At 32.8% G+C, this 18617-nt stretch overlaps 1 protein-coding gene across 7 annotated transcripts in view; it reads left to right on the plus strand.

Moving 5' to 3' along the window:
* LOC115212367 (SUN domain-containing protein 1) overlaps nucleotides 1-18617 on the plus strand; it is a 103070-nt gene that overhangs the window by 53675 nt on the left and 30778 nt on the right. For 4 of the 7 annotated variants that reach the window (XM_029781246.2, XM_029781244.2, XM_029781242.2 and 1 more), the window contains exon 2: nucleotides 8277-8369. Coding sequence is in view for 5 of the 7 variants with exons in the window: in XM_029781244.2 (XP_029637104.1) it covers nucleotides 8277-8369 (93 nt within the window). In the remaining 2 variants the exon portion in view is untranslated. Of the gene's footprint in view, nucleotides 1-8276; nucleotides 8370-10801; nucleotides 10916-16423; nucleotides 16541-18617 lie in introns of those variants that run through there. The other 3 variants (XM_029781245.2, XM_036502967.1, XM_036502968.1) reach the window with 2 other exon arrangements.

Here is an 18617-nt window from a genome sequence, read left to right on the forward strand (position 1 = left end):
TCTGAAACACTGAAAATAAGCTAACAGATTTTCAGAGTATTTATTGTATCGTGAAACCAATCTCTGGATCAGCTAGACAGATTGTGTTCAACTTTATGTAATGAATATAGCAAAAAGGTGATATTTGAATTCCAGTAATATAAATCAAAGCGTTTGTATTAATCAGTGCTACAGTAGTTATGGTGTTATTATTTATATGCCCAAATATAAATTTTTACAGATGATTTAACAACCAATGCATTAGATACCTTCCTTTTACCCAAGATTAAAAACAATCGATGAGTTCTTTTAGCCACCTTATATGTGATTGTTAAATTCACTTTCTAATCTACAGGCCACACTTCAATAAATAAACGGAAAAAGAATGTTATATTTTATATAATGGAAGAACCATTTAACATGGTTTAACCTTTTAGCATCTAAACTGGCCAGATCCAGCCTCTCACACATACCCTACTATGTCATTGTAAAAATAAACAATTATATCATTGAAATCTCAAAGCGACAACATAATGTATGGATTAATTCAAAACAATATGAATAAATAAGCATAACTAAGAATAATCTGAATGTTAAAGGGTTAAATGTTTCTTCCATTATATAACTGCTTCAAATTCAACATTCAAAAATAAAATAAGTACTTGTAAGTCATTGGAATCATTCTTACAAAGTGACCGTGAGTCAAATAACAAAAAATTACTAGAAATCTTTATTTCAAGACTGTGGTTGTTGTTTAAACCCAAGTTTGTCCTGAAAGGCATTTCAGACATCACCAATCCATCTTTTAATATTTTCAGAACTACATTGTCTAGTGGGTGCGTTTTTTTTTTGTTTTTTGTTGTTTTTTTTTTTAGATGGTAGTGTGGTCAAGTGACCATGTAAAGGATCTAAAGAGATGACAGCTATGAATTTCGCAGATGGAACAGATTCCATTTCGCAAAAGCATTAGATATATAATTGAAAAGTAATGTCTGTAGCAAACAATCAAAACAAGATTATAAATTCTGTTCATAAGAAACTTATTAAAATTATTTTAAACAATCTTTTATATTTTGTTCAATCAATTAATATAATTGTATAAGAGGATTTGAGTAAGGATTCTCTTTGTAATCAACCTTCACCTTTTTCTTTAAATTATTTCCCTTTTATATGAATGTTTGTGGACTTAGTTGCCATTGGAAATTCCAGGAATATTTCTGCTAATAATCAATACATGTGCTTCTGTTTATTACATTTTGCTATTGTCGTTAAAGTCATTCATTAATTTACTCTCAAGTTTTAATAATGGTGAATAAATACTTATAAATTTGAAGAATTTTAGTTTTTGTGTATTGTTTTAGAAAATATTGATTGATCTTTCTCTTTCCCTAACACATACCATTCCAATCAGTTTTTAAGGAGGAATTCCTAAGTGTGAGTCACACGTGTTTCATGAACTGCAACAATTCTGTTTCTGAAATACCATTTGTTAGCTGCCAAATGTTGCTGTCTATTGCTTCCAGTCAATGAAAAACATACCACTACAATCTGTTCATTTTAGGTTTTTTATTTATTCATTTAGCACTTAATATGCAAAACTGAATATTTTTATTGACATTTCTTAAGCATAAGACCAGTTTTGTAGATGGAAAACACATTTAAAGAATGATATTTTTGCTATCCTTATTTTTTTTTAAATGTTTAGTAACTTTTTTTTCTTTAAGAAATCGTAGGCTTCTGTACACCTAGTTAGTTATGTTACATGTTACATTCTTTTGTAAAAAAAAAAAAGGGTTGTAAGAACACAAAGAATGTGAAGTAAAATAGCTACAACTGGGGTTAAAACTATGTTACTTGTGCCCTCAACTTATTTAGAGCTTATCTCTATTTTGCTATTAGTTAAATTATTTTGATGTGCATTTATTATTTTTATGTTTTTAATAACTAGTAGCACTTAGTAAAAGAGAAAACTTTGGTCAATATCAATCTTAATGCAAGGAAAATTAAATAGCTTTGGTGATTCATATCAGCATCTTACTGGTACAAATTGTAACATTTGCCCTGGTGGGATTTGAACTTAAGCATAATGTTATATCGAACATGATAGGCATTGACTTGGTTGTGTGGTAAGAAGTTTGTTTCCTACCCCCATGACTCAAGGTTCATGGCACCTTGAACAAGTGTCTTCTATTATAGCTTTGAGCTGATCAAAACCTTATGAGTTTGGTAGATGGAAACTGAATTTATGTTTGTCTTAGTGTTTGTCCCCCACCACTACTTGACAACTAGTATTGGCCTGTTTATATCCTTGTAACTTGGCGGTTCAATAAGAGAGACCAATAGAAAAAATACTACTCTAAAAAAAAAAGGACTGGGGCCAATTTATTCAGCTAAACCCTTCAAAGTGATGCCTTAGCATGGCCATGGCACAATGACTGAAACAAGTAAAAGATGATACCTATCTCCTTTTAAAATTATGAAAATTATAATAATTCCTTGACATTTTCCCCAGGAAACCATGTAGAAAAGATTATAGGTGATTAAACCAATGTTAAATGCCTGAAGGCGTCAAATTGATAGGGCTGTGAGTGCATTGGGTAGAATGCCTGGTAGAGTTTGTTCCGTCTCTATGCAGTCTAAGTTCAAATGCTACTGTGGTCAACTTTGCGTTCCATCCTTTCAGTATCAGTACAGGGCAATGGAATTGTGAAACTGTCTAGAGGTTGGGAAAGATGTCTTGCAGTATCTGTTATGGCTCTTTGTGGTCTGCAATGTTAGGATAAATAGACATCAGTGGCATAGAGAGGGAAAACTCAAGTGCATGGACACCTGCATGTGCAGGAACATGATCATCATGACCAATGGCAGCTTTATATAATACCTGTTTGATATTTATTCATCTAAAAGATAAACAGTAAGGTCAACTCTAGTGAGATTGGAACTCAGAACACACAAAGGGATATAACAAAATATCATACACTATTTAATCCAAAGCTCTACAGTTTCGTTCACACCAGTTATTGACATTTTCTTTTATTTGTTTGTTTACATTCATATCTCAGAAAACATTGATTATGATCCTTCAATAACTGTCACATCTGTTACCTGCTATCATTGCAATCTCTATCTTTCACAAGTTTCTGAAATTGATATATCTTCATGGGTGTGGTTTTCAATTTAGATACAGTAGGAAGCTATTTGAGGGTATTTTAAATCCTATGATTATTGGGTCAAGAATTAAATAGAAATTGCCTTTTGAGCTGAGAACCACTTTGCATATAAACTGAGCCCATCTTGCTTTTCTTTAATGCAACCCCCACTGTCTCTGATCTCAAAACAGCTGAGATGGCAAAATAAATATTCTGACAACAATATCATTTTCCACATAGTCAATCACTGTAAGGCAGAGTACACTGCACACTCTCAAGAGCAGAAGGAAATGTGTTATTTGCTAGAGCTTTGACTTTATCTTAACTTTTTGTCATGATTCATGCTTTGGCTTTATCTTAAATCTTTGTCGTGGTTCATGCTTTGGCTTTATCTTAAATCTTTGTCGTGGTTCATGCTTTGGGTTTCTTTTGAGCACAACTGAGCAGAAGTATTTAATAACATTAATCTGATTTAAGTGTTCTTATTTCTCAATTTTACATGAGATACAAGAGGCATGGACATGTCTAGTCTTTATTAAATTGATACGCTGTTTAACAATTTGCTGATATATGTGGCTCTTAGCTGTATTGTATATTTAAAGGCATATGATAGTTTGTGTGGGCGGACTTTTGTTGTATTAGAATAAGAATCTAAAAATAAATACTTGACTAAATTAATGTCTGTGTGTGTGTGTGCGTGTGTAGGTTTAAATAATGACCTGTAAATGTTTTGATATATCCTGATAAAAAAGAGAAAAAAAATATTATTTATTCCTCTGACTTGATTAATGTGATTTTGCTATAGATAAGGGAAATAGAAAATGTTTTATTTTGAAGGTAAAATTGGGAGACTTCAAATAAATGTGAGTGCTTGTGATTTTTATATTACAGTTTCAGTTTCTGTACCCTGCTATCCTTAAAAAAGGGTAATGGAAGTACTTATTCCCCTATTTGTTTTAACCACCCCAGCTTTGGCTAAATGGTTACTGGCTGAACAGTGTGTTTTGAGCCAAATAGTACTTTCAGATTGAACCACATATACAGGAGTGGTGGCTGGCAGAGCAAATAGAGCTGTGTATAAAATACCCTGAGATTTAGTCACACCCCTTCAAATTCTGAGTTCAAATTTTACTCAGGTCAACTTTGCCTTTCACGCTTCCAAGTTTGACAAAAATCAGTCCCAGTTAAGTACTGGCATTAATATAATCAGATATATTATAAAGGCAATATTGTAGATCATCATCATTTAACGTCTGCCTTCCATGCTGACAAGGGTACACACAGACACACACACACACATATAAAGTGATGAGCTTCATACAGTTTTCTTCTAAATTCATTTACAAGGTGTTGGGTAACTTAGGGCTACATTAGAAGACACTTGTCCAAGGTGCCATGCAGTGGGACTAAATGTGAAACCATATGGTTGAAACAAACTTCTAAACCACACAGCAAAGCTTGCAGCTAAAGGATTGGTATTCAGTTTGTTGACTCTAGAGTGATTTGTTTTCAGTATGTTGAATGAAATAACAAGACAGTAAGTCCACCACAATAATTATTGTAATTATTATGATAGTGATGAATGCAATTAAATTTCAATGGCTTCAGTAAATTATTCCCCATGTAACTAGTCTTAAGTATGTCCATTCACATTTATTAGACTTCTTTTGTGTTTCTTAACACTTTATAATTAAATTCACTGAATCAAAATGCCATGATTATGTAGTCTAGTTCTTTTAATACAACTGATGTCTTCTCTTCCACCATGTTTATATGTTTCTTTAATACTCTATCTCTAATATTCTACCTGTTTTATTTTCAAACTAACTACAAGGTGGTATCAAAAAGTTCCTGGAATAATTATGTTTAATAAAAAATAACTTATTTTCCTGAGTTTTAACATTATCTCCTTCAAAATAGTCACCTGGTCCCAGCATTCCTGCCACTTTTGAAATTTGGTCTGGAAGTAATTTTCTATAAGCAAGTCAAGGACCTTCTGTGATTTGCTCTGGATCTCGACAACAGTGTTAAAGCAACGACCTTTGGGCTGCCTTTTCATCATGGGGAAGAAATCGAAGTCGGCAGCTGTTAAATCTGGTGAATAGGGCAGTTGTGGAAGCAATACTATGTTGTTCTTGGTGAAAATCTCATGAGTGAGGAGAGCTCTGTGAAGAATCTAGTTCTTCATGCTCCACAGGTCCGGTTGCTTTCGCTGAATGTCCTCCCTCAAACACTTCAAAACATCGCAGTAGGACTCTCAATTGACAGCAGAGCCCCAGGGGACGAATTCTTGATGCATAATACCACATTTCTGGGGGTGATACTCGTAGCAGATCTTCCAGATTGCTCATCATCTTCAAGGAATGTCCTTCCATTTTTGAAGCGCCCATGTTACTCGAAACATTGTGTACGACCCATTGCCTCATTGTTGTAAGCTTGCCAAAGCATGCTCAATCTCTTTGTAGCAGACTTCCCAAGATTAATGCAAAATTTCATGTTGGCTCTTTGTTCCTGTCTATAACAAAATCGCAGACTACAGCATACACACGATCACAAAAACACAAATTTCACAACTTGCAAAGTAAACACAGCAATGTCATTCTGCACACTGCCTCATGAAGGTCACTGCTAGCTCTCACTGCCATCTGTTGGCACACTGCAGAACTAATCCAGGAACCTTTTGATACTACCTTGTGTATCTGGCCTCTCATACCTACCCTACAATGTCATTCTAAAAATAATAATCACGTCATTGACATTTTGAAGCTACAAGATAATACACAATTTATTCAAAACAATCGGAGTAAATAAGCATTGCATTTGACAGAGTAATCAGCATGCCAAAGGATTATGCTATCCAACATTGTCTATAATTGTTTTTCTACAAGTTGTTAACTTCTGTTAGATTATTTAAATGTTATTTGATATTCTTTATGTAATTTGAATATTTGTTAGCATGTATGTATATGTGAACCAAGCAAATAAGTGACATCTGATATACAAGGATGTTAAATTAGTTGTAGATTACAAATGCAGGTGGCAAGTTCGTTGAATTTAGAATGCTGGCTACAATGCTTTGCAGTATTCACTGCAACTGCAGTTTGTCATTTGAGTTCAAATCTTGCCTTTTATCCTTTCAGATTTATAAAATTACTGTCCAGTATTGGGATAGACTCTCTCTCTCTCTCTCTCTCCGTCTATCTATCTATCTATCTATCTACACCCCACCCATATCTGCAAGGGTGCAAAGCAATTGTCCAAACCTGGAGAGGGCTTAAACACCTGCTATATGTCATGTTGGCATCCTTACAACTCCGTTATGAGTTGAGGGTCCAAGAAGTGAAAGCACTCTCATTAACACCACATCTGAACAGCTCTGTTAAGTAACTAAATAAATAAAAAAGGCTGTAATATTAATAATACAGTAGAAAATTTGTGTGTGTGTGTGGACATGCTAGTTAATATTTTGTGCTAATTCAAAATTTAATAGTGATATTACCCAAAAACTAATAAAAAAAAAATAACAAAGCCTCTTTGTAGTCACTCAACCTGCTAGCAATCACAGTCAAATCTCTTAAATGATACCCTTTTTAAACAGAAAAAATAAGGACAGAATAGATAATAGGAAAAGAAGACAGAGTAGCTTACAGCTGGAATACCTTTGATCATAGGCTTACTGAAGCAAAACTGACTTGTGGCATGGATCTTTATTCTTTCTATTCAGACAGATGAATATATGTATTTTTTGGGTGTGTTCACTAATACACTTATGCACTAACTATATCATTGCATTTGACATTTTCTGCTTTGATAATAAACATATGCTAGGCATTTAAAAAAAAAATACTCAAGTTTATCTTCGGTTCAACACACTCTTTTAAGTTATTTTCTATATACTGCTGGTGAGTGTATCTATGTTAACATTTAAGATTTCATTGCATGGGTTTCACACCAGCCTACTATGAGCAACCATCAGATAAAGCACATCAGAAATTTTAAATCTTAACATGTACATACACATGCATGCATAATATATATTATATCTCAATAACAGAAACTGAGGAATATGTTAAATATATTTTTGCTCTTGATTAATTATTGTCTTTTTACTTTGTTCTGAAAAACAAATGTGTAACTAAGTCAACCAGTTCTGCAGAGAAGAGGAGGAAATAAAGTTGGGAAAATATAATCATTATTATAAATAGAACTGTGTGCTAATAGAAACATACATGCACGAAGACAAAGAAGGAGATACAATTACACATGTGCACACTTGTGTGTATAGTAGCACCTGGAGTGTGTATAGCAAGCACCTGGCCAACCAAAACCTCATGAGTGAATTTGATTGACAAAAACTGAAAAGATGCCTTTTATTTGTGTGTATATACACACATACAAAGAGGGAGAGAGCATTGTGTGTCATTGCATTATAACTGAAAACAAATGTCACTGTTATATAGTGTTATTAGCAATCAAACATGAACAAGCATCACCTTGCTTGAAAACAGGTGATAGCAGACAAAGCATTTGGCTCGTGGAAAATATGTCTCAACAAATTTCATTTGGTCCAATGCAGGCATGGAAAAATAGACATCAAAGTTATATTCACTTGTATAAATCTAATTTTAAAATTTTTCAAGTTTGTTTAATAAACAAATATTGAATCATTTGATAGAATTATTATAAATAAAATATTCTTCCCTTTCATTATTTACTGTAATTGTTCATAAAATCATGCTAATGTTGCATGTCAAAACAACTTAATGTCATTGACCTTGTAATTTGTTTTATGTTAACAAATGAAACCTTTTTGTCTCAAGATATTAATCTCTTTTCTATCTGGAGATATATGTAAGGATTACATTAAGCTAAAGCTGGTTCAGTTTTGTTTCTTATCTTTCAAAACTAGTTTTAATGACACTAATATATACTCTATTGTATTTATTTTTTGTGTTTGTAATCTAAGCTGTTCAAGAAAAATGATAAGTTGAACTGACTGGTGATGGGAGCTGCAAAGGCTATTGAGGCAGCCCCTTCCACCTGACCAAACCAATGAAAATAAAAGCTCCCCTTATATTGTGATTACCTATTATATTCTTTTGTTATTTAAATGAGCTGTCACTTTCATTTTTAATGTTTTTGTTTCAGATCAGATTTGAAATTTGACGAAAGTACAGATAGTGATTCTGATCAAGAACTGTTTGACATTTCCAATTTCCTTGTATATGAGTGGTTTGATCTGTAAGTATGAAATACTTTTCTTTTATTCTGATTACTTACAACGTTCATTGTTTATTATATAGATGGTGATTATGGAAAATTGAGAAGCTTAAATACAAGTATTTCACGCATATATTTTTACATCACCTACAAAATGCAGATTGTATATTGCATGAGTTACTAGCATGTATTAGTAGCATGTTACTATTCTGTTTCATTTATTTAAAAGATGAAATGGCCAAGGCAATTTGAAGTGAAACAGCAAAAGAGACAGCAAGTTCAAAATATTGCATTTTGGCAGACTATTCTACTTTGATTGGCTTTGAAAAACAGATATAACAGCAGTGATGGTTATTTGTTGGCTAAAATAGCTGGCTTTAATTTGTTCAGCAAAAATATATGGACTGACTTGGAAGTTTATTGTTAGAATGATTAAACAAAATCTGTTACAATTCATAAGTTATCCAGTTAACAATAAAAGTCACATGTTTCTGGACCATTTGAGGGTTATTTTCAATACTGTAACTTCTCAAAGCAAATTATGGATTTAGTTTAGTCCGATGGGAGTTTTTATTGATGTCTGTATCATCCGTTGCAATGTCTTCTATTATATTTAGCTGTTATTTTGTATATTTATATAGTTTGATAACCAAGAAAAATAAATTACAGAAGCATTACACACAAAAATAATTGTTAAAGATAATTTAGTTAAGTAAACAAAATGAATTTGAAAGGTTAAAATACCATGCTGGTAACATTAGAAATAAAACTAGCTACTTAAAAAAATTAAGAAAGCCTCAAAACCAATAATTTTATGGTTGCTAAGTTATGTGCTGTATCTATATCATTCATTCATTTTATGCCCATTTTCTATACCAGCAACAAATATTATTGAGGCATTGTTTTACAGCCAGATGTTCTTCTTGTTGCTAACCCTTACTTGTTTAAGTCAGGGATTTTTTTTATTCCATGTTTTCAAATGCATAGAACTAGTGAATGATTTCTTGAAAGAGAATGATCGCAAACGTCATTGTTTGTTGTTTATAAAGTGCAGATTGTAAGCATTCAGACACATGTGTGCACACTCATACCAACCTACACACATACATATATATAATGATGTTTATACAGTTTCTATCAATCAAATTCATTCACAAGGCATTGTTTGTCTTCCTGGGCTACACAAAAACACACTTGCTCAAGAGTTTAGCATTGAGACAACCTCAAACCACATAGTTGAGAAACAGTATGTATGTGTGTGTGTATATATATATATAATACATACATACATACATATGTATTTATATATATGTATAAAACCACTTGGTGTTAAATTGATGGTATTATTAAATTAATATCCAATTTTTTCACCCTTACTTTTGATATATATATATATACATACATACAGTACTCTAGAGTATACTTTAGAGAATTGTCACTGAATGTCTCTTAGGGGTTTAGAATAACTTTATATATATATATATATATTATATATATATATATATATATAATATATATATATATATATGTATGTATGTATGTGTGTGTGTGTCAGTGTTAGTGTTGCGATTGTTAAAATATAGCCTATGATGAAGAAAAGGGTTACTGTGCCAACATATGCTATTTGAACAAACTGTGTTAGTTAATAAAAAAGTTATGCCACCTTTTGCATTAATTTCAAAATTTGTATGTGGGCATACATATGTATAAACATGTGCACACATACACACAATACAGGATTTTGCAAATTTTGGATGGGGATCTGTGGAGATTCTTCACTCTGTTAGACATTGTTGTAGGACACTGAATTCCAGTGGTGGTTGGTATGCATTCTGATAGTTGTAGATGTAATACAGTAATCATTAATTTCTTGAAATGTTTCACTTAGAACTTAATTTCATATTTAATTTCAGCAATAATTTGTAATTTTTCTTAAAAATTAAATTTGTTATTGGTTAACTGAAGACTGAGCATTGAATGCACATTTACATTCAAACTTAGTGAAATGTTCAAATTTTAATTTAGATAAGTCCTTACATTGTTATCCTTTCTTTTTCTTTGTGAATTTGGATTACTGTATAGAATTTTTCTTCTAGGAATTTTGTTACCAGATCACATAACAGGTAATCCCAGTAAATATTGCCTTGTTATATTGTTTCTGTTACTTTTAACTTCCAGATGGTTTAGGGTTTTGTTTAGGAGTGGGTTTCCTTTTATACATAACACTAAAGCCTTACATGGTTCTTTATCTACTTTTTCAAGAGCCCTACGGTTTTCTCAATAAGGAATTTCACTCTGAACATAAACATGAGTTCTAAAAACATGACATAAACACAGATAAATGCCTAAATGTACACACAGAGACATGTATACATAACTGGCATACGCACGTATATATATAAGCAGTTACTATAATGCATGTGCTTAGAATAAGTTTTTTCATCTAATTCTAGAATAAACCTGGACTACGAATCTTAGTTATTTAGTATACAGTTGTTCTATTAGTGTTTTTCATTTGATGGAACAATGAAGATATTTGAAGAAAACACAGTGCTTACAGCACCCAGGTAACATTTTCACACTATTGGATGCTATTTTCCTGCACATTTCAGTTGTTTTTTAAACCTTTTCCCCTTCACTTATACTTCCTTGGTTTCTGCCTTTTATTCTTATAGTATCTCTGTCTTGCTGGCTAAAAAAAAAAAAGTACATGATAATAATAATAGCTATAAAAGTTGATTGGATGAAAGGTTACTAAAAGATTAAATTAACCCTAATATCTTTCTGTAGCTTCATATAGTTCTACCAGAAATAGTTTCACAGGTTTTTTCCACTCCCTCCCTCCTGTGTTTAAGTTCACACATGAACAGGCATTTCTAGTATACTATATGTATGAATGTATTGAGATATTTTATAGCTGCATTTGCTTTTCACATTAATTTGGGGCGTGAGCCTTACTAATCTACTCCCAAGTCATTATTTAGTACATATTTTTGTATCAAGAGGAGAATTTCCTTTACTTTTTGATCATTTCCCTGATCATTTATGTCAGCACTTCATCCAGAAATCGTTCTTATTTGCTTTCCATTTCTTTCCTCATATATAATTTCAAAGCATTGATTCCTCATGCAATAACTTTTATCCTATTATCAACAGTTCATTTATACAAATTTTAATTTTCTCCAGCTCTTGCTTATGTGTGCTATTAGTGAAAGCTTGATGAATTAAGCAATCAAGAATGTTAAGTGTTGCCAAGGATACAATGCCACAACGAAAGCAGGATATGAACTGTTGATCTTTGAATTTGTAGGCCATGACCCTCTCAACTCTGCTAGTTAATAAGATTCTATTAAAGAAGAAACAAGCAACTTCCATATGCAATGCCACTGCATGGCACTTTGGTCATGTGTCTTTTATTATAGCCTTGTCAATGGAATTTGGTAGACAGAAAGAGTGCAGAAGCCTGTTATATATATTTTGGCAGAATATATTTATATGTATTTGAATGAAAATCTATTGTGATATTTGTTTTACACAAGTTGTACAATCTCTTATCAGTTTTGCCATCAGAAATGCAGTGAGTCTTTGATGTTGGAAACTTGTAGTCAACTGAATTATAGTTCATAAAATGTTAAAATTTTTAAAAAATAAATCTCTAGTGTAATTATGAAATATAATATTTAATGAATTTCTCATTTGAGTGTTCAGGTTTAAAATAAAAATTTTAAACTCCCTTTGAACTAGTATTCTTGTAATGTTTTGTCTATAGATAGTTGTCATTAAACCACTGGACAGAGGGAAATTTAAGATTTAAAACAGGAACCGTATACTAATTGATCAATTTCTCTTTGTGCTCTCTTGATATATACAGAATATTAAACCTTTGAATGACTTTCCAGATACCATGTATAAGGAATGCTCAACCCACTGGTTTTATATGTTTTTGTTGTTTTTCATTTTTATTTGCCAACTAAAGTGACCTGTGATGTGTGCAGGAAAAGAAAAATTATGATTAACAGGTGTTTCAGTATTCATTTCACTACTTATTCTGAGTTGAAGGCTTTTCAGTTTTTAAGTTTCAAGATTGAATTACACTAACAAGAACTTTGATACAAAGTCAATATATTTTATGTTCTTGTTTTCATTGCGTCAAACTTAAAGTGACTCTTTTTAAATCTATCCCATGCTTTTTGCTATTTGATCTAATGTTAACTAATGAAAGAATACCATCTTTAAGCTAACAGTGCTTTCCAAAAGCTACTTGAAAAATACTAATGTTTAAAAATTATCCTAACAATGCATTGTCTGAAGTAAGATGGGGAAAAGGCTGAAAGGATACAGGTCTAAAGTAAATGCTGTTTACCAAATTTTAGTTTCATCAATCTCAGGTCAGGTTCAATTTAGCTTTTCATCCATCCACTGCTCAACAAATATACTGACTTTAGTACAATGATTTAATCTCTGGTGTCAAAACTGCTTTTTATTGCCGGTTAAAAGAAACCATAATTATTGTATTAGGTGTTGTAGTACAGTGGTGTAGTTCTTAGAAAAAAGACATTTAAAAAAAAAAAGCATTTGTTTTCATTTTTTCACTTGCATGATTAAAGAAAATGATAAATATCAACTGCCCATTTACTGTCTGGTACGAGTCATTTTGCCTATATGAACAGCTTAAGTAGTAGAGCACCAGACAAAATACCTTGCCTTAATTATTTACACCCTTAATGTTCTGAATCAGAAATGACTTTGCTTTCAACATTCTAGTTAATAGAATAGAATTGTCCCTGTCAAGTATTTGGGGTTGACTATGGCCATGTACCATTGTTAGAAATTATTTTTGTTGTTATTATCATCATACTGTCCCATTTGATTGGAGGCTTTATTCTAATTAGTATTGTATGTTACTGTTGAGGTTAACTTGGCCATTTATTTAGGTGTAGTCTAACATATTTCACATAGTGAGTGGAACATAACTTTTAATCAATTGAAACTATAGTTGTAAATGAGAAAAGTCATTAAAGTTAATGAACATTTATATCAAAAGGGACAAGGGAAAGTACATCAGAATTTCAGTTAAATATTAAAACCAAAAATTACATAGGTATACAGTGTGGACAGTGAGCTCAATGACCTTGATCTTTGGTACTATGATAATACCTCTGGACTTGTTTTTCCTTTCTTCCAGAAAATAAGAAAATGACTCTCCCCAGACACAATAAAATAAGGCCAAATCCTGCAAAATATAAACAAAAACAATTTCAACTGCCCATTTATATTTTCCCTCTCAATTTTGTTTATTTACGCCCTTCCCTTGTTACTTAAGTACATCACAACTTTGGCTTCATTTGAAAAGTTCAAAAGTTGTGGGTTGGTGTAGGATGTTGTATTGCTGCTTAAGATGGTAGTTTGGGTCAGCAGGAAGTCTATTTTTGGTGGTGGAAGAAAGTAGCCACAGTAAAACTCCTTCATTCAAATAAACTCCTTTTCCCTCAGAGAAAATTTATTACTATGAGAAATGTATCATCTAAGATGTTTGATTCCAAAAATATTCTTTAATCAATATAAACAACCTTCATGGTAGGTAATGGTAGCAGCTAAAATAGTTTTCACCTTTTTTTTTTTCCTTTTTTTAATAGGTTTTAAAAGTTACATTCGAAAAGATATTTCTCCTATTTTCTTATATTGTTCTCAACTAACTGAGTAAGAAAATTTAATATTACTGTTTTCTTTAATTTTATCATTATCTCTAAGATGGGTGAACTGGCTGAACTGTCAGTACACCAAGCACAATGAGTTCAAATTCCACTAAGGTTGACTTTGCCTTTCATTCTTTTAGAGTGGATAACATAAGTACCACTGGGGGTAATGTAATCGACTTACCTCACTCCTGATAGTGCTGGTCTTGTGCCAAAATTTGGAACCATTATTATTATTATTATTATTATTATTATCGCTATTTGTGATGTTGCTTGTTATATTATTTCGAGTTTGTTTATCTTTTGTTCTTTTTATTCATTTTTTTGTCTTTTTGCCAATTTTTTTAATGATTTATATATTTTTTTTCCTTGCATATTTTTATCTAGGAAATAATTGTGTCACTAATTAGCAGATATGCAATTCTCACAACCGCACATATATACTGAATTTATATGTATATAAACACATACTATGTTATATATATTAAACATGCACAAGTTATGCTGTAAAGTTCACATACTTAGAACCTTGCAGATCCCATATTACAGAAGCATTGTTTTCATGAAAATTGTGTGTTGATGTGTTTGTAATGCAAAATATACTCTCCCTTTAACTTCCCTATCAAAGGTGTTACAGGACTTTAGTAATAACCAGATTAAATTGTATCAAGTTTCTAATATTGCAACTTCATTCTACTGTTTTTCTTCATTCTATTAAGGTCATGTTTTAATGTACACCTTAATGTTCTATTTTGCTTTTTATTAGCACAGTGGATTGGCACACTCAGAGCTTTGGGATAAAATGCCTTGTGATATTTGTTCTGGCTCTTTATATTTTGAGTTCAAATCCTGACAGGGTCAACTTTGCTTTTCATTCCTCCAGGGTTGATATGATAAAATGCTAACCAAGTACTGGAGTCAAAATTGACTAGCTTCTCTCCTCAGAATTGCTGGCCTTAGGCTGAAATTAGAAACTAATATTATTTAGGTATTGTTGTAGCAGAGATGTTCAACTACTTGGGCTAAATGTTTACAATATTTAGTTATGTCCCTTAATGTTTTCATGTTCAAGCCATACTTTTCATTATCAATATTTTCATTATCCATCAGTGAAGTGCTGAAGACAAGTGAATCAACTGTATCGTTCTTTTACAATTTATGGTGTAATGCTTATGTTAACAATGATTGTTGTTGTTTAGCATTGGTCAGTCCTGATTCATATGACCTATTGTCACCATGACCACCTCATCTGTGTCTTCAACAATGCCTTATCTGGAATGACACAACACTATACAATGTTTTGTCCCTTTCCAAGATGCCAGAGTATGATTTGAAGAACATGCCAGTTCACCCTCCAGTTTATTGAATCTGTTCTTATTTTACTGAACCTGGAGGAATGAAATGTGAGTTGACCCATCCAGTTCACTTCAGTGGTATTTGATTTAAAAAAGAAAAGTATTAAAAAAAACATTAGTTAACATTGTGGATCAATGTCAACTCATGACAAAAACAGTGGTTTAGGAGCTGGCTGTGCTGATCAGGAAATTTACTCCACAACCATGTGATTCTAGGTTCAGTGTTATGTTATTCAAGTTTATTCTTCCATTACTTCACATTGACCAATACTTTGTGGATGTAATTTGATAGATGGAAACTGTGCAGAAGCCTGTACTATATATTTATGTGTGTGGTGTGTGTATCTTGTACTTGTATGGGTTAGACAGTTTATTAGGGTAGCTTTTATATGCCCAGATGTTCTTCCTGTCACCAACTCTTACCTGTCTCTACACAAAGTAATATTTCTCTACAGTCAGATAGGTTTTTGCAGAATATTAGAAATGAATGATATTCATTTACAACAACCACATGACGTCAAGACAAGGAGAAAGAAATATACGTACACATACAAACACAAGGACTTCAAGTTTCCATCTACCAAATACACTCACAAAGCTCCAGAGGTTTAGTTAAATATCCAACCCTTTTTTCATCAAGCTATTGTTTGGAAGATAACAATTGATTCTTAGATAAAACTGTAATGACATTTTTATTTTAATTTGAACACCATAGAAAGGACTATTTTGTACCAAAGAACTGGGAGGTGGCTTCAAATGGGTTTGTACCAAAAGAGTTAATCTACATTTCTATTTTTAAAACCCTCTTGATCTACATATTTTCAATGGCTTTTAATAATAATGAAAAAGAAAGGAAAAATCATGTTTTGTATCACAGTTTCTACATAGACATACACTTTTCAAATACATGCAAACAGACACATCTGCGCAAAATTATAAATTCCTACTTAACAAGATTGTTTCCTTTCAAAGATCTACTTCATTCTGAGTATTTCAGTATAAGCTGGTGGAAGCTGTGTCAGTTGTCATTGTAATATGAACTTCAAAATTTTGTGCTTTCTATAAATGAAAGTTGAATCATTGCAGATGGGAACCACCCATAGACAATTGTCACGTTTTTACTGTTTTATGTTATTTTTAGGTTTGTGTATTTGTTTTCAAATTCAGTTAGGCTACTATTATTAACTGATAGGTTTATGGAAATCTTAAATTGACTAAAATATTAGAGATTTTTCATTATAACATACCAATTTAGTTCATTATTTACTAGCTAACACGGGAGCTCTTATGTGGTCACTTCATCTGCTAGAAATAGCTGCCAAATCTCCCTTAAATCACATCCTTGCCATGTGACACATGAAAGATGGATACATTGAATAGTGTAGTCCTTTATGCAGTGGGCCTTGGAAAAAGTCAGGAATGTCATGGCTGGAATACCTTTGGTGATGTCTTCTTGATCAGGACCAATCTGAAGCCAAACAACTTAATTATTTGTTTTTATAACACAAATTTTACAGGTTAATATTTTACTAATAGTTTAGTGTGATGACTATGGTTTACTGTTTTCATTGGTTATCATTGCCAACTGTTTTGTTGAGGGCATGCAGAGTGGCATGAAGTATACATCATGCATAAACTTTCACTGACCTAGTCCACCTAGCGATGAAAGGATATGCGATAGTGCGAGTGACTGCTATATGCAACAGGAACCATTTATAATTCAGGAGTTGTTCCTTAGCTTATAATATTGAGTTCAAGACCCCTAAGTGCCTAGAAAAGAGGTTTGAAAAACATTTATTTTCTATTGAAATTTTCAAGACTATTTAATCTACAGGATCATCTGCAAATTCAAGATCTAATTATATAATCTCTACATTTTAATATACATATATTTTGAGGCAACACTTTTAACTGCATCCACCACTACCAATCCTTATTATGATCATCATTGGGTATTTTCTAAAATTCAATTTATTCCTGTCGTCCCATTTATCATGCTTAACTTTTTGAGAATGCCCTGGCACTTACCACCATCTATATCTCTCTCTTCCTTTACTCAACCATCTCATTTATATTATGATTCCTGTTCCTTATGAGTATGCCCAGCATTTTCCCACCATCTCTATCCTGCTGCTGTCTCCCACTCTCTCTCCTTCTCCTACACTACCCTCAGGTTGGGCAACCATGTATTTTCTTTGCAGTAGCACATCTGCTTTCTGGATCTTTCTCTCTCCAGCAGGGTAACCTTGTACTTCCTCTACAGCAAGACACCTGTATCTGTTTCATTATAACTTTTTCATCATCACCTCCCCCATTGCCTCCTCTTAAAAGTTCTTTTTTTTTATATGCCTTGCAAGTACATTGTGACCCTGTCAGTGCAGGCGCCACTTAAAAACACCCAGTCCACACTGTAATGTGGTTGGTGTTTGGAAGGGCATCCAGCTGTAAAAAACCTTGCCAAAACTGACCTCACTTGTGCTTGTGCCACATAAAAAGCACTAAGCACTAAGTGGTTGGTGTTGGGAAGAGTATCCAGCTGTAAAAATCCTTCCACTGCAGTCACAGAAGTCTGGTGCAGGCTTCAGCCTGACTGGCTCTTGTGGTACCATCCCACCTATGCTAGCATGGAAGACGGATGTTATATGACGATGATGATGAGCTTTTGGGGAATAGTGTCTATGAAAGAGAAGAGAGAGAGAGAGAGAGAGATTTTACTGATAAGAACCTGATAGTAAATCTTGTAATGTCTTTATGTTTGTATCTTTGGAGCAAGATACTTTGTATGAACATGCTTCTATTTTAGTGAAGGCACATGACAAAGTGGTCTGGGTATTCAGCTCATTATCATATGGTCAGGAGTTCAATTCCTGTTGGCATGTGGTGTCCTTGAGCAAGACACTTCATTTCAAGTTGCTCCAGTCCACTCAGCTGACAAAAATGAATAGTACTTGTATTTCAAAGGGCAAGCTATGTCACATTCTGTGTCACACTGAATCTCCCTGGGAACTTAACATTATGGGTATGTATGTTTGTGGAGTGCTCAGCCACTTGCTTGTTAATTCCACAAGCAGGCTGTTCCGTTGATCTGAACGATTAGAACCCTTATCACCCAAACTGACAGTGCCAGTGGTTTTTATTTGAATAGCTGCCATGAAAGATGTGCTGTCATGATAACAAATGTTGAGATATATATATATATATATATCAACATTGCCTTC

This window comes from Octopus sinensis, linkage group LG5, assembly GCF_006345805.1.
Source record: "Octopus sinensis linkage group LG5, ASM634580v1, whole genome shotgun sequence".
Taxonomy (NCBI): domain Eukaryota; kingdom Metazoa; phylum Mollusca; class Cephalopoda; order Octopoda; family Octopodidae; genus Octopus; species Octopus sinensis.